A 14,284-nucleotide genomic window follows, 5' to 3' on the forward strand; every position below is an offset into this window, starting at 1 on the left:
GACCCAGGAAATGTCAAGAAAGTACAAGTTTGGCTCTTTTTAATTAAATAATTGCCTGCATTGTGGGACTGGGAATTCCACGCAGCAGCTATTTCACTGTTTCTTCATGTGTTGAACCCAAATGTCGCCATTACCTCCATCCACCGACTATACTCATTCTTTAAAACAACCCTGGTGGACTATATAATTTTACCTTCTGGCGAGCTGGCTCATTTTCTTGCTGAATCAGTAAGAAACCGTATTCACTTTCCACAATGCACTTCACGCCAAAATTTCCAAAAGGCCCGAGTGACGTTTAAGTTTGTTATGTAAACAAGAGGACTGTGTGTAAGATGGAGTCATCTTTGAAGTTATTCACCGTGAGGGATATGATTTAGGTGTATAAGCACAGAAAGACTAATCAATTAGTAATAATTAGGCTATCACTGGGGTTTCATGAATTTGAAAAAAATATTGTGTTGAAAGTCATTTGCTGCTTTAAGGTCAAAATTAAATTTTCAATAAAATTATGTTGGATATGTAATCTTCCATTTTGAGATTAAGTTGGAGTGAGAAGGAAAAATAAACAAATCGCTGCACTTGACTTGTAGTTCGAGCAGTAGCAAGAGGAACCTGTGTGCTCAGTAGCGCCCTTTGCCATGAGGTAGGAGTACTGGCTGCATCACCAAGTGTCTTTTTTATGCGGTTTTATGATTAATCTGCTGGACTGAACAAGTTACACACATACATTTTATACATTATCCAGACTATAGAAAGTCAGGGCATATAATCAAAGTGTTTGAAACCATTTTAATGGTGATATACAGAGAGACTGAAACGCACACTAACTGCATGGGATGAAGCACAGTTTGTGAAGGATTATATGATCTAAGGTGAGGCAGAGCTCACTGCTGCCACACTGCACATCTCTTCCTTGTATGTGAACAGGAAATGCGGAAATCCTGCAATTTTGAATTGAAAAATAATCAAAATTATTGGAATCATAAGTTTGTAGTACAGATCAATAGACAAATACCAACAGTTATTTTATTTAATCATTATTATAATTTTTTTTTCTTTTCATGATGACAGCTGAGGCTCTGCCTCCCCTGACCACACATCACTGCTGGTGGCTGGGCAGGCCAATCCTGGAGTACCTTGACCTTCTTTGCCTTCAAGAAGTTTGATGTAGAGGTTGAAGTACGATAAGGAGCACCATCCTGCTGCAGAATTTGCCCTCTTATTTGGTTTGGAATGCAATGGACAGCAAGAATTCTTTGATACTTGGGCTGTTGATGTTGTGACACACTCTGCAGATCTCTCACACACCCCTGTACTAGATGTAACCTCAAACCATAATTTTTCCTCCACTTAACTTGACAGTTTTCTGGGTGAATCTTGGGTGCATGCAGGCTCCAACAGGTCTTCTGCACTATTTGCAGTGATGGATGATTCACCAGAGGAAAATATAAAAATCTACCTGCCACTTTTCCACTGTATTCCATTCTATCTGCAAGCTGTCCTTATGCGACAAGACTTCTGCCAAGACTTCTGACTTGTTCTTCATTAATAATTAGGCTGTTCCATATCAGGGATTTTAGAATTTTTTTCATTAATGCAAGTCTCATTTTGTCTGGACCACAATGAAATTCATGTGTGTGTTGGTAGAAATGATTCTTTCATGAGTGTGAGAGTAAGATGTTTGTCTATTTTTTCAGGTGAGCATGAGGGTACCACAGAAGAACTCTTAAATGTGAACAGAACACAGTCAACGAATGAGAACCGTCTTCTAGAAAGCAGCTGAAAGGGGGCATTAAATCTAAGCACTTTGATCTGAACTAAGTAGCTGTACTGTTAGTCTGTCACATATTACACAGCCATGCCTTCTGTTTATTATCACCTCCCTGGTGGTAAAATTCAAGTTTCTAATTTACATTGTTAAGTATTCACAACTACTTAATATTTGGTTGTAATCTTCTGGCTTTCTAGTTGTGGCACCTGTTTGGTTGCACACTGGTCCATCACTGATAGGAAGGTTAAAACATGCTTTATGTAGGGATTAAATTAATTAGGAATTTGTGGAATATTCTGATTCAAAGCACAATTTGTAATGTGAGTAATTGTTTTGATGTTATCCATCTTTTTCTATGCTAACAGTTATTGAATGCTGCTGCGGAGGATGCAGAACCTGAGTATAGACATTCACAGAAATTAATCTACAGGTTGTAACTATGGATATAGTCCATGGAGAGAACTGAGTCTGCACATAAAATATCACATAAGCATGTATGACCAACACCTTTTTAATTTTTCTTGGTAGTTCTTGTTGGTTCAACTGGACTGGTTTAGTGCTTTTGAAAACATTTCCTCTCATCCAAGAGACTTCTTCAGTTCTAATAACTGGTGGGGGAAACTAGACTTATAAACCTGCAGGGGGAGTGGTCTGTGTGGGTATTAATCCCAATTTAAGTACAGGGTAATAAGGAGGGTGTGGCTGTGGGGTTAGGGTTGTTAGGGGGTTTTGTGTGTCAGTTTCAGGATCGCTGACCAGAGGGGTGGGTCACTGTCCAAATCCCTCAAGGGGGGTTTGTTTGGTTTCAGGTGAGTCCGGGTGTGGAAGGTTGTTGGTTGAAAACTGTTTTGGAATGGTATTTAAAATGGTGTTATAGGGTTTTGATAAGTAGTGTCTCAGACCACCACCTCTGTTCAAGGGAAGGATTTTCCATTTTCACTACAACAGTTTCTTTGACTCCTCTGTCAAACTGTTTGTCTTCTCTGGACAATATTCTCAAAAGGAGTGTCCTTTTTCTTCCAAGTGAATCTTCATCTTCACTTGGAAGAGAAAGGACACAAATAGTCATACAAGTACAGTGCTCTTCCCAAACATTATTGAACCTGTGGAATAATTAAGCTATGCAAAGGGAGTCAAAGGTTCACCATTTAATGATCATGTCTGGATGCTCAATCGTTTAACACAGACAACCACATTCTACAGCACTTTGTTCCACCCACAGTCTTGATCAGTCTGTCCTGGATCTGAGTTTCTACTTCAATTCTTCCTGTGCTCCATGTGGGCAGTTTGGGGCCCTCTGGTGTTGCTGTTGATAGTCCATGAGGTTTTGTGTGGTTCCAGAAAAGGTATGAATGTATCTGACAGATACTTTCAGTTGTCAGTGAAATAGATCTATTTGCATTAGTATCTTCAGACATTGTTTACTTACAACTACTTGGATCCTTGGATCACTTCAGCTTTTGGTTTTCTGGGACCACCTCAGCCCACTGTCAGTCAGCTGGTTGCTCTCAGTTCCCTGTAATGCACTGAAAAATGTCACAATGGCAGAATGACTGGGGCTACTCATTTGGTCTGGATCAACAGGATTAGAACCAACAGTCGCTGGTCTGGAAAAGTCATCTGAAAAGTCTCTTTTTTTTGTCTTCACTGCTCCAGTAAACTGACTCTGATGGGGAGATTCATCATATATCTGAGGACCGGAATTAGACCCAAGTAACCTGGCTACCCAGACTGGGTCCCTGAACTCAACTGGAAGAGCTGACTGGTCTGATCCTTGTATCTGTAGACTGTGAACCATATCTTCATCTGGTCCTATACTGCGAGCAACATCACTGAAATCCCTTGAATGAGCATCAGACTTGGCCATGACATCGCTAACAGTAGGAGGATCTGTTGCTGAGTCACCAGTGGTTGGGTACATGCTGGTTAAGGTCTCTATTTTACGGCTAAATTGACCCTCAAGTATAGCTGATTCCAACCCAGATGCATCTTCAACTCTAGTATAACGATGGTCATTACCAATACTGACATAGTCCTTAGCTGTGATGTTAGTGTCTCGACAACTCAATGCATCTCCATTAGAACAACGTTGCATGACAGGAATTCCAGCCATAGAGGCATTTTGGTGGTTTTCTATATTAACATCATCAATCCCAAAAGAGGAATTCGTTGTAGCAGCAGCCGTAACACCAGAAGAGTTTTCCTGTTGACTGACTATCGTACTGGGTTTCCTTTCTTTCTTCTCAGCAGGGACTATACATGCTTTCTTCTTCTGTGGATCTTTTTCCTCCTCATGGCAAATTTCTATGCTTGGTGGATAAATCTGGCCTTCTTTTTCTTCAAGCTTCTTGTCCATCGTTTGCCCTCCCTTGTCTTCTTCAACAAGCAATTCATTCCCTTCTTTAGACTGAAATGATTTAGCCTTGATGTCCGGACTTTCCTTGGTATTTTGTCCAATGTACAAGCCTGGACTGCTAACGCTGCTGGTGTACTTGACAGCTGATGGGCAAAAAAAAAAATCTAATTAAAAGACATATGATGACAGTTTAAAACAATACTTCTGTTAAATATCTGATTGGAGCGCAGGGTAGACATATAACTGCCTATACTGTATCAAAAGTCTTGCTGCTTATCCAAGTTGTACGAACAACAAATAACTTGACTTGTAGTTAATCATTTGGAATCAGAAGTGAATTATATGAAAGTCAAACCCCTCTAGAGTATACCAAAGGTTCAAGGTTCAAGGTCAAGGTGACTTTATTTGTACCCGTGGGTAGATTTGTTTTGCAGCAAGCTTTCGCTCACTGCCAGTTGCATGCGCCCAACACAAATCCTTCGAAAGAATTACAGTGGAGATAATGCAAGCACATGCATCACATACATAAGACATTATAAACACAGTACACGTGGTCACGTGATGGAACTTTTTCAATGGATTTGGTTGTGGGAGGGGGACAAGAAGAGAAGAAGAATGTTGTGAGGCAGACGGAGATGGGGGGGTGGGAGGGTGGGGGGGTTAAATGCTTGTATGTGGTGAGTCTTTGAAAGTCTGTTTGTGTATGAAAAATAAGACTCATCAGTTCTCAGTCCTGAGTCTTGACCTTGGAAGGATGTTTTGACTGCAAAGGAACAGATTAGACAAGAGTGGCTCCAACTGCTTTACCGGCTCCCAGGAGAAACAGAATTAAATGGGGAAAAATGGTTTGATTTCTGCTTAATTTAGTTATAACTTAATTTTTTTTTATAACTGGGCCTCAGCATTACTCATCACTTCAGAGCTGGTAGACCTGCACAGTTCGTCCTTTTCCCTCAGTCCCGCGATTTGCCAGAGTGCATCCACGGTCTGTCCAGCGATGTAATCCAACGTTTGTATGAGTCTACAGTTCCAAGCGTCGATCGCATACTGCAAAAGTTCTGTCAGGGCAGGTGGGCTCCTCCCAATGCCTTTCTTCCTGGGTGAAAGAATCTTGTTAATTGCGCTGAGTGTCCAGTTGATCAATTCCATAATTTAGTTGTTCGGGAAACAGCAAGCAGGGGATCCGAGCTTGGAGGACTGAATCCATACGACTCATCAATGACTTAAATAACTTATTGATGAAGTCTTCTGGAATGGCAAAGAAAGCAGTCTGTCAGGACTCCCAGAGTTCATCAAGATTGTTCAGTTTCATCTTCTCAGCCTCCTCCTTCATCTGACTCCAGACAATCTCAATAATGTTCATGTGTGGTGACTGGGCAGGCCAATCCTGGTGCACCTTGATCTTCTTTGCTTTCAGGAAATTCAATGTAGAGGCTGAAGTATGATAAGGAGCACCATTCTGCTGCAGAATTGGCCCTCTTTTGTGGTTTGGAATGTCATGGGCGGCAAAAATGTCTTGATATTTTGGCTGTTGATGTTGCCACACACACTGCAGATCTCTCACACCCCACTATGCTGGATTTAACCTCAAACCATGATTTTTCCACCACCAAATTTGTTTTCTGGGTGAATCTCGGGTCCATATGGGTTCTAACAGGTCTTCTGTGGTATTTGCAGTGACTGGGATGCAGTTCAATGGATGATTCACTGAGAAAAAAAAAAAAAAAAAGCAACCTGCCACTTTTCCTCTGTCCATCCTTTCTGCAAGCTGTCCTTATGCTTCTGCCAATGACTATATACCAAATAAATCATATTGCACAAATTGTGGTATTCAACATTAGTAACTGGGTTGGTCCATACCACAGATTTTCTTCTAAGAAGTTTTTTTTTTTCATTAGTTCCAGCCTCATTGTTTTGTCTGGACCAGAATGAAATTCATCAAAGAAACACTAACGGTCATTGACATGAGTTCATGTCAGTTGTTGCTGAGTTCAAATAAATACATAGAAATAATGTATTACTGTAGTGCTATCATAGCTACAAGCTATCTGGTATAAAACATGGACTGTCATAGATTTTCTAAATCTATATCAACACTTTTCAATATGCAAAGTTGCATCACATTTCAAATAATACTGGGAAAATACAGTTGAAATATGTGTATTTCAGCTCCAAAGATATATTTATGTCCGTCTTTGTTTTGTCAAACATACTTGGGTTTCTTGGATGTTCAGTAAAATTTTCAAAGCAGTCCAGCAAAAAATATAAAATTGATACTAATTATTATTTTTTTTAAACAGAGATCACACTCTCACTCACTGGTATTAAGCATTGGTATTAAGAGTAGAGCTTTGGGATTCTGAAAATCCGTGTCCTTAAGGGAAGTTTTCACATTCACACATCCAAGAAGATCCATGATATGAAATGGGAGGTACTCATTGGGTTTGAATGAAATGACCCAGTGTTCAGTTTTCATCTGGTGTGTTGTAGTAACACTTACGGTCCTGCATGTCAGAGCATAAAGAGTCACAGCAGAAACAGACCGACAGTGGGGCTTCCAACTCCTCCCACCTACACAGGCAGAAATAAAGGTGTGTTAAAAAAAAAAAAATAGGACCAATGGCCCTGTAGCTTACCGGCCAAATTAAAAGCTTTGGGAAACGTATCCAGATGCCATTTATTATCACCCAGTTATGTGTATTTATTATACTGCAGAAATAGCCCATGTTTTGGTCATATTCCAATCAGATCTGTAAAAAATTCTAATTCCAACTTGATATCATCGATACTTACTGATTTATTGTATCAGTCCACTTCCTATCTCTTATAATGGGAAAATTTTTCAAAGTCGCACCAAATCCAGAATCAGACCCGGATTGAAATAATTTTAATACCTCGTTTTGACATCATCATACAGAAACTGTATAGCAAGTTTGAAGTCAATCAGAACTGTAGTTTTGGAGAAGAAGATGATTGAAAATTTTTCCCCATAACAGCCCATGTTAAATTTTCCGTAAGTTCCCGGATCCAGAAGAAGATCCTGATCAGCATGTGGCCATTATGTTTTGGTCCTCTCCCCATCAGGGCTGGACTGTAGAAATTTACACTGGATATCATTTATATTTACTGAGTTATTGCATCAATCCACTTCCTATCGCTTATAATGGGGAAATTTTTCAAAGTCACACCAAATCCAGAATCAGATCCGGATCCAAATAATTTCACTAACTTTTGTTGACATCATCATAAAGAAGCTGTATACCAAGTTTGAAGTCAATCGGAATTGTAGTTTCGGAGAAGAAGACGATTGAAATTTTTGTAACGGACGACAGACAGTGACAGACGCCGCCGCCGCCGCCGCCAACGGACGCCGCATGACGACAATAGCTTACGGCCTGTCGGCCGGTAAGCTAAAATCCCCAGTGGAAGTTAAATTGAACCACCATCACAACTTGTCAAGTGGTCCACAAAAAAAAAAAAAAATATTGTTATTGTTTTCTTTAATCTCCATCCTATGTTGCCTGTGGAGGTTTGTGGGAATACACATATAGGTGTGAAAAAGGAAAAGAAACTAATTGAACTGCATTTAAATATATACAGTGTATTGTACTAAAAAATAGAAAACCTAATAAAAACTAAGTTAATAAATAAATAAATAAATAATATTACTTTTTCCTGCACCCAAATTTCTACCATATTTTACTTATAGAGAAGGTTTATAACTGAGTTCTTACCTGCCCAAATTCTTGTTGTAATTGCAGCTCTTTGAAGACTGAGAAGTGGTGAGACTAACTGACATCGAACAATGGAGGTACAGCAACTGTTCACAAAAACAAACAGCATACCACAACAATTACAACATGTCAACTTGTGGATTAAACACTACAAACAACTACATTGTAAAAACACCCTGCATCACTCAGAAAACGAAGAAAAGACAGAAATCTAAACATTTATTACAGTATCTGGTAAACAGTGAATGAAACTGCCTGTAAGCAGCCTTCAGAAATAAGAACATCAACAGAAGGAATTTCAGACATTAAAAGTAAATTTACTGAAAAAATGTATTTAAATCACTCTAAATCCAGCAATTTGGATCACTTTCTCACATTAAGACATTCAACTTTTCACTCCAAACTTCATCAGAAATGATACTGAAGACATCTTCCATGAACTCCTACAGGTTCGTAATATCAAACGACACCCATAGCACCAGAAATTACATACTCCATATTTAAAACTTCCCAAAACCGCCTCAGGTAAATTTCATTTAAACTGATTATTTTCATGTTACTTGAGAGACTCCACTGAAGATGAGGGAATCCACAGTGAACAGGACTTCGCTGCCCCCTGCTGATAGGAAGCGAGAGCTGCTGCCTTCCCTCTGACTGTCTGTCATGCAGCTGCAATTAAAACAGAACAGAAAGCGTCAAAGAAAACCCAAAAAGTGACAAACCAATAGAAGAACTATTAGTAAGTGTTAATAAAAACAGAGACAAACCCATAGTTTGTAATGATGTCCAATTTTGGGGTGCTGTTTGGGTCTTTGGAGGCTGTAATGTGGCATGAATCCACATAAAGCCTCTCCCCAGCCAACAGAGAACTAGTCCGGGCAACGAAATACACTGGTTCCCCTAAAAACACCACCTGGCCTGGAAGGAGGGGCTTCCACTGAGCTGTTTCAAAAGAAACATGCATATGTCTTAATGGAAGCAGGTATACATTTAGGAACACAGAAAAGTCCATGTCTTTGTTGCTATGCTGGATTTTTGATGTAACAGCCTTGATATTTCCTCATCATACATGTGACTTTTGCTATTACATCTGAAGAACTAGAACAACAAGGACAATTTCAATTTGTTGTTTGTCTACAGAAGAATGTGGCCATGCTCTGAAAACTTACTGAAACTGGGAATACAGACCATAGTGGACTGTTCCACTTACCGGTTAGGGTTATAACACTTATATCCACACTAAATTTAGTTTAAGACATTGTTTTCAGACATGTTACCATTGTACACGGTGAGGCTGAAGGCGTGTTTATTTCTGATGCTCTTTATAAACGTCTTGTCCTGAACCTGAGGTCTGTATCCAACTTGGTAGGAGTAATAAAACCTATAGGAAAAAAGATTTTAAAATCAGATATGAAAGGGAAACCTTGTACTTTTCTGTTTAATTGTTTTGTCTACATAGCATTCAGCTCATGTTACAAAGTAAAATATGTTTTAAAAAAAAAAAATCCTAAAAGACAAGATATATGAAGAATAATAATCTCTAGCTTCAGTCCTATGTGTGTATTTACCTGAAGGGACTCTGCATTTTGCTGTGTTCAGAATGTTTCTAGGTGTCAACCTTTTGGCAATGTATTTATAGCTCAGTCAATAACAGCACCTTGCAGTATGTGTGAGCAAAATAATCTGAACATAAATTGATAAATTTTTTTCTATTCTTCTCCATTACTTCACTGCTTATAATGTGGTCCAGCTCTGCCTGAGAGACCAGACTCTGGTTAAAACTCACACTTACAAACACCTCAGCAAAGGAGGAGAGTGTGTGCTTCGCCTGTATTCCCTTCAAATGTAGAGTTTTGAGATTGGCATGGATGTGTCTTAGAATGCAACTGCAGTGAGCCAATCAGAACAGTGTTGTTTTTGTTTTTGTTTTTTTACCTTTGTTGATCTCTCCCTTGTACCAAGAAAAAACACTGAAGCAAAGTCGAATAGTTTGTTTAACCCATAAAGACCCACTGCTATATTTGTGGTAGTTCCCAAATTAATTTTTCTCTCTCTTTAACATTTCTTAAGCGATTTCTCACCATGTATCAAAATAATATCCTCTGTATGTTGAAAATTGTGAAAATTTGGTATTTTCCTATATGTAATTTACTGATAATATACTTTAATCATTATGCTGAGATTACATTTGAGGGTTAAATATATGTATATTAAAAAATACTTTTTCAGTGAAACATCTCATTAACTGGATTGGAAAAACAAGCGTTTCTGTCCACTGTCATTTATCATACTCCTTGGGTTTTACTAGTGAATCAATGTTGCTGAAGATGACAGTGCTTCCAGGTTCACAACAGAGCCTTTGAATGTCCAAATATGTCAAAGCTGATGACCGTGAAAAGATGGCAAACTGCATTTTACCTGAATTATTTACATTTAGTGATAGGATTAGTGGCTTTAAAGTTATTAACCATTTTAGATCAGTAGATGCTTTTAGATTAACAACGGTGAAAATATACATAGTGTACCTTATCTCATCACGGACGCCCAAGTGTAGTCTATTCCAAGCACATCTTATTTTTTACCAGCATATCATGTGATGTAAAGTTAGAGTTTACTAATTCAGTCATAAGATGAAGTTATGCTATATATTTAGTGTCAGGTGTGAAATGTGTTCAAATGCAGACTGAGATTCTTTTTGTGTCACTTCATTGGGAAAGTAAAGAAAAAATACAAATGAATCCATAAGTTGTGAAAACCAACCACTTTCAATAGTACAGGAGAGCAGGTGTCAAAGTTACCTGTTATAATGACACTGGATGGGAAGGTCAAGTGGTGGAACTCTGATTACATAACCATGTGAAGGTGGAGTATAACGGAGAAGGAAGGTATACACCAGCTGACCTCCAAATATCTGAAAAATGGGGTGGAATGGAGATTCAGCATGAACCAATTCATTTATAAAAGTTGGTAGAACTTTAAAAGGATACTCATCGGACCAGTCTTTTTTAACTGCTGAACATTATAAAAGAATTCAGCAGTGTTGTGTTACACTGAGCTGGAGCTACTGCAAAATTTACCTCAAAACATTAAAATACTGCTGCAGCTAAATGATCCTGTAATAAAGATGATCTACAAAAAAAAAAAAAAAGGGGCAGAGAATGAGGGAAGGAGGAATACCCCTTGTCTGGCTGTGTTGCTGGAGGTGCCAGAGGTCACGTGGGGGGTTGGTGGTGTGTTCCTCTTCTTGGGCTCTGTGTGCTTGGCTCCACCCTCCATAGCCATATTAATTTAATACTAACTTAAACTGATAGTAATTGATATAAATTATTATAAATATTTAATTATTTAACCCATTTTGCATTGTGACTGCCTCCGCCACTACCGCCACCACAATAATACTAGCAAATTAGACTATTGGTATTATTATTATATATTGTTGTTATTATCGTTATTATAATAATTATTATTTTCCCTCCCACCCCCCACATTCACCCTCCCCTCTTCCCTTTTTCCTTATTGCCCCTAATCAATCTATATTTAGTTGTTCTTTACGTTTATTATCTTTTTCATAGTAAAATGATGTCATTTATTGTTTGCTGTTATTTTGTTGTTGTTGGTTTGTTTATTTACTTGATTTTTCTTGTGCTTATTTGTTGCTTTTCTGTCCACTATGTCTTGTTAACTGTATCACTAATAAAAAAAAAAAAAAAAATTTTTTGAAAGGATAATCTGCAACAAGAGCACAGTTTGTAAGATCATCATCTGACTATGACATCAGGATAATCACATCATCTAATCAAATTGTCAGGAAATAATTAATATTTCCAGCATCACTATTGTCAAATGGGCCCAATCAAGCGATGACACAGGGACACATTTCATGTTCAATAAGCTCTGCGTTGAAAACTAAATAACTTATCTCCATGTTAAACACATGTATGAATAGGTCTCAGTAAGTACTTTCACATGACAGGTTACAATTTACAGAAAAAAAATTTGGGGTAGAAATACTTAAATTACTGCTGCATGACACAGGGACTCAAAATGAACATTTTTTTTCACTTTATGCTAATGTACAAAACATGCTGTTCTCATAAGAAATTAATACTAAATGAAACATAGGGCTTTAGCTATGATGTTAAACTACAACTGTGATCAATATTGGCTAAAATGTTTAAATGATATGTTTTTATTAATACAAATATGTTGTGAAACGAGGACAGCAGTTTGTCACTTTATTCAGTATCAGAATAAAAGACTGCTGGAACTAAAACACAAATATGCTAAACTTTTATTTAACATCCATTGTACAACTGAAGTGACATATACAGCTGCTGGCAGAGCATGTTTGACAAATAATTTGATTGTACATAACCTTTCTACATTCTTGAACTGTTGAATAATTAGTTCAACAGATTCACAGACTTAAAATATCATTATACAAGCAAGAAAAACAATTATTATTAAAGTTAATAGTGCTTTTTAGAGTTGCAACCAATTAATAGACTAGGTGCTTGAAGTCAATGCAAAAAGTCCCGATTCGATTAATCGACTCGAATTGATTGAAGGGAAATATTCTATTGCATTTTTCCTGAATTGAAGCTTCTTTGTGCGTCACAACAGTGGAATCAATGTTTAACAGCAGAGAAATGAAGGAAACAAAGGTTTGATTCAAGAGAATTGTGGTTGAATGATTTTTTTGGATCACTTTGAGTCGATTAATCGGTTGCAGCTCTAGTGCTTTTACATATTTTAGTCATTTTTAGATTTCATTTTATATTGATTATATCATTTCTTCTACAAGTGATACTGAAATTTTGCAAACAGTTCCATGAAATAGAGTTCCTATGCTAAACAATTTGCCTATTTGAGAAATGATAGGTGAAACTTTAATTTTTGACACTGATGTTCACTTTCACTCGATCTGACCCAAAAGGCTTTTTCCATCAACAATAACTCACATCCTTTCTAGATCATCAGTCATTTAATTCTGACATGCCCAATGATGAATAGAAGCGTCAGTATAGGACTAATATATAAAACTACACCTCTTTTCCTGATGCCTCACCTTTCCATATCAGTCTCTATGAAACTACAATGTATGGTTCTGATACCTTTTTAAAAGGTCATTGTTACAGTTTCAGCAGGAAGCACCATGACAACTATTATATTCAATTTAAACAAAATATGACTTATCATTCAACATGATGAAAACAACATAAACAGATGATTATTAGTGACTGAAGTCCGAACAGGAGTGTGACTGCAGTTGTGAAGATGCTCTGACCCAGTTGTTCAACCCTCACCATTTGGCACTTGTCAGAGTTGGTCAGAACCTTACACTTGCCAGTTTTGCTTCTTCCAACACATTAACATCGAAGTCTATATTTTCACTTGCTGCCTATTACGTAAAAACCCACTAAAAAGTATGCTACTGCAACTAAATTGTCACCACTTCTCCTGTCATTGTTTATGTAATAGCTGATATTATCCAGCTCCAGTTTTGTGCGTGTTATCTTTGTTTTATCCAGTCATTTTGTCGCCTATAGTTCTACATGCTCTAATTTATGGTTATCACATAATTTACCCACACATGTTAAACATTATTTGGGGTTATTCGTTGTCATGGTCCTTACCTTAGACTCTCCTTTACACTCAGTCAGTCTGTGGTGGAAGTACAGGTAGCGGGGGGTCACCTTTCTGGCTTGGCACGAGCCCAGGTGGATCAGGGAAGGAACGGGCCACGCGCCCAGCTGGAGCCGGTCCACGCGCACCGAGATTGTACTGAGACCGCACCAAACGTCCACGGCGCGTCCGCTGGGCTCTTGGAAGCTGTGGTGTTGATGCGTGGGCGGTAAAAGAAGCGCGTCCAGCCCCTGCGGAAGCACCTTTTTATGGGGAACAGGCCGAAACAGCTCTCGGGCTACAAGTGGCCCCGGGGCATGCCGGAACATGGGCAGGCGAATGTAAGAAGTGCGCGAGGCTTCGTACACTTCTAATGGGTCTATTCCTTCAGGCCATGTCGCGCGCTGAAAAGGACTCTGAAGTGTTGCGGCAAAATACAACGTCCAAAGGAGCCACGTGAACACCATTATATTATGGAGAACCCAGGGCCACAGGGACGGCTGCTGGAGACAGAGTGGCATCCAGTGGAAAGTGGTCACATCTGGTCTCAACCTCATTATCACACCTGACGCTCGGCTGATTAGCACCAGAAGTCATTTATCTCAGTGTACACAGTTAAGTTAATACTTTTCTCATCCAGGCCTGCCTTATTCATCTTTGATCACCTGACTACAAAGGAAAAGGCTGATGGAGTGTTGCTCTACTATTGGACTAAGCCTAAAATAAAATATTAAAACTGTTCAAATGTGTATTTGTAACAGACAGTAGAGTGCAGCACTGCGCATTGAGTCTGACTCA

General features: G+C 38.6%; 2 protein-coding genes across 2 annotated transcripts in view; one reads left to right on the top strand and one right to left on the bottom strand.

Moving 5' to 3' along the window:
• Window positions 1-1,921, top strand: part of LOC115435617 (aldehyde dehydrogenase, mitochondrial-like) — a 534,672-nt gene extending 532,751 nt beyond the window's left edge. The window contains exon 13 of the mRNA XM_030158149.1: window positions 1,698-1,921. Coding sequence (XP_030014009.1) covers window positions 1,698-1,730 — 33 coding nt within the window. The 3' untranslated portion in view covers window positions 1,731-1,921. The remainder of the gene's footprint in view (window positions 1-1,697) is intronic.
• A 937-nt stretch (window positions 1,922-2,858) lies between these two features.
• LOC115435610 (uncharacterized) lies at window positions 2,859-14,195 on the bottom strand. Its single transcript, XM_030158137.1, has 8 exons — window positions 13,498-14,195; window positions 10,660-10,772; window positions 9,139-9,242; window positions 8,629-8,803; window positions 8,422-8,530; window positions 7,862-7,947; window positions 6,628-6,698; window positions 2,859-4,270 (listed from the first exon to the last, which is right to left on the bottom strand). The coding sequence occupies exons 1-8, from the start codon at window positions 14,041-14,043 to the stop codon at window positions 3,225-3,227; spliced, it is 2,250 nt and encodes a 749-aa protein (XP_030013997.1). The 5' UTR covers window positions 14,044-14,195; the 3' UTR covers window positions 2,859-3,224.
• Between the last annotated feature and the right edge of the window lie 89 nt (window positions 14,196-14,284).

Source organism: Sphaeramia orbicularis, chromosome 16 (genome assembly GCF_902148855.1).
Source record: "Sphaeramia orbicularis chromosome 16, fSphaOr1.1, whole genome shotgun sequence".
Classification (NCBI taxonomy): domain Eukaryota; kingdom Metazoa; phylum Chordata; class Actinopteri; order Kurtiformes; family Apogonidae; genus Sphaeramia; species Sphaeramia orbicularis.

What these genes read in the sequence shown, in the direction of transcription:
- LOC115435610 (XM_030158137.1), bottom strand. Translation starts at nt 14,043, where the DNA reads ATGAGGTTGAGACCAGATGTGACCACTTTCCACTGGATGCCACTCTGT. An exon ending in TCTTCAGTGGAGTCTCTCAA is followed by an intron (nt 7,948 to 8,421) that starts GTAACATGAAAA and finishes TTTTGTGAACAG; the next exon opens with TTGCTGTACCTCCATTGTTC. An exon ending in ATGCTCTGACATGCAGGACC is followed by an intron (nt 4,271 to 6,627) that starts GTAAGTGTTACT and finishes TTTGCCCATCAG; the next exon opens with CTGTCAAGTACACCAGCAGC.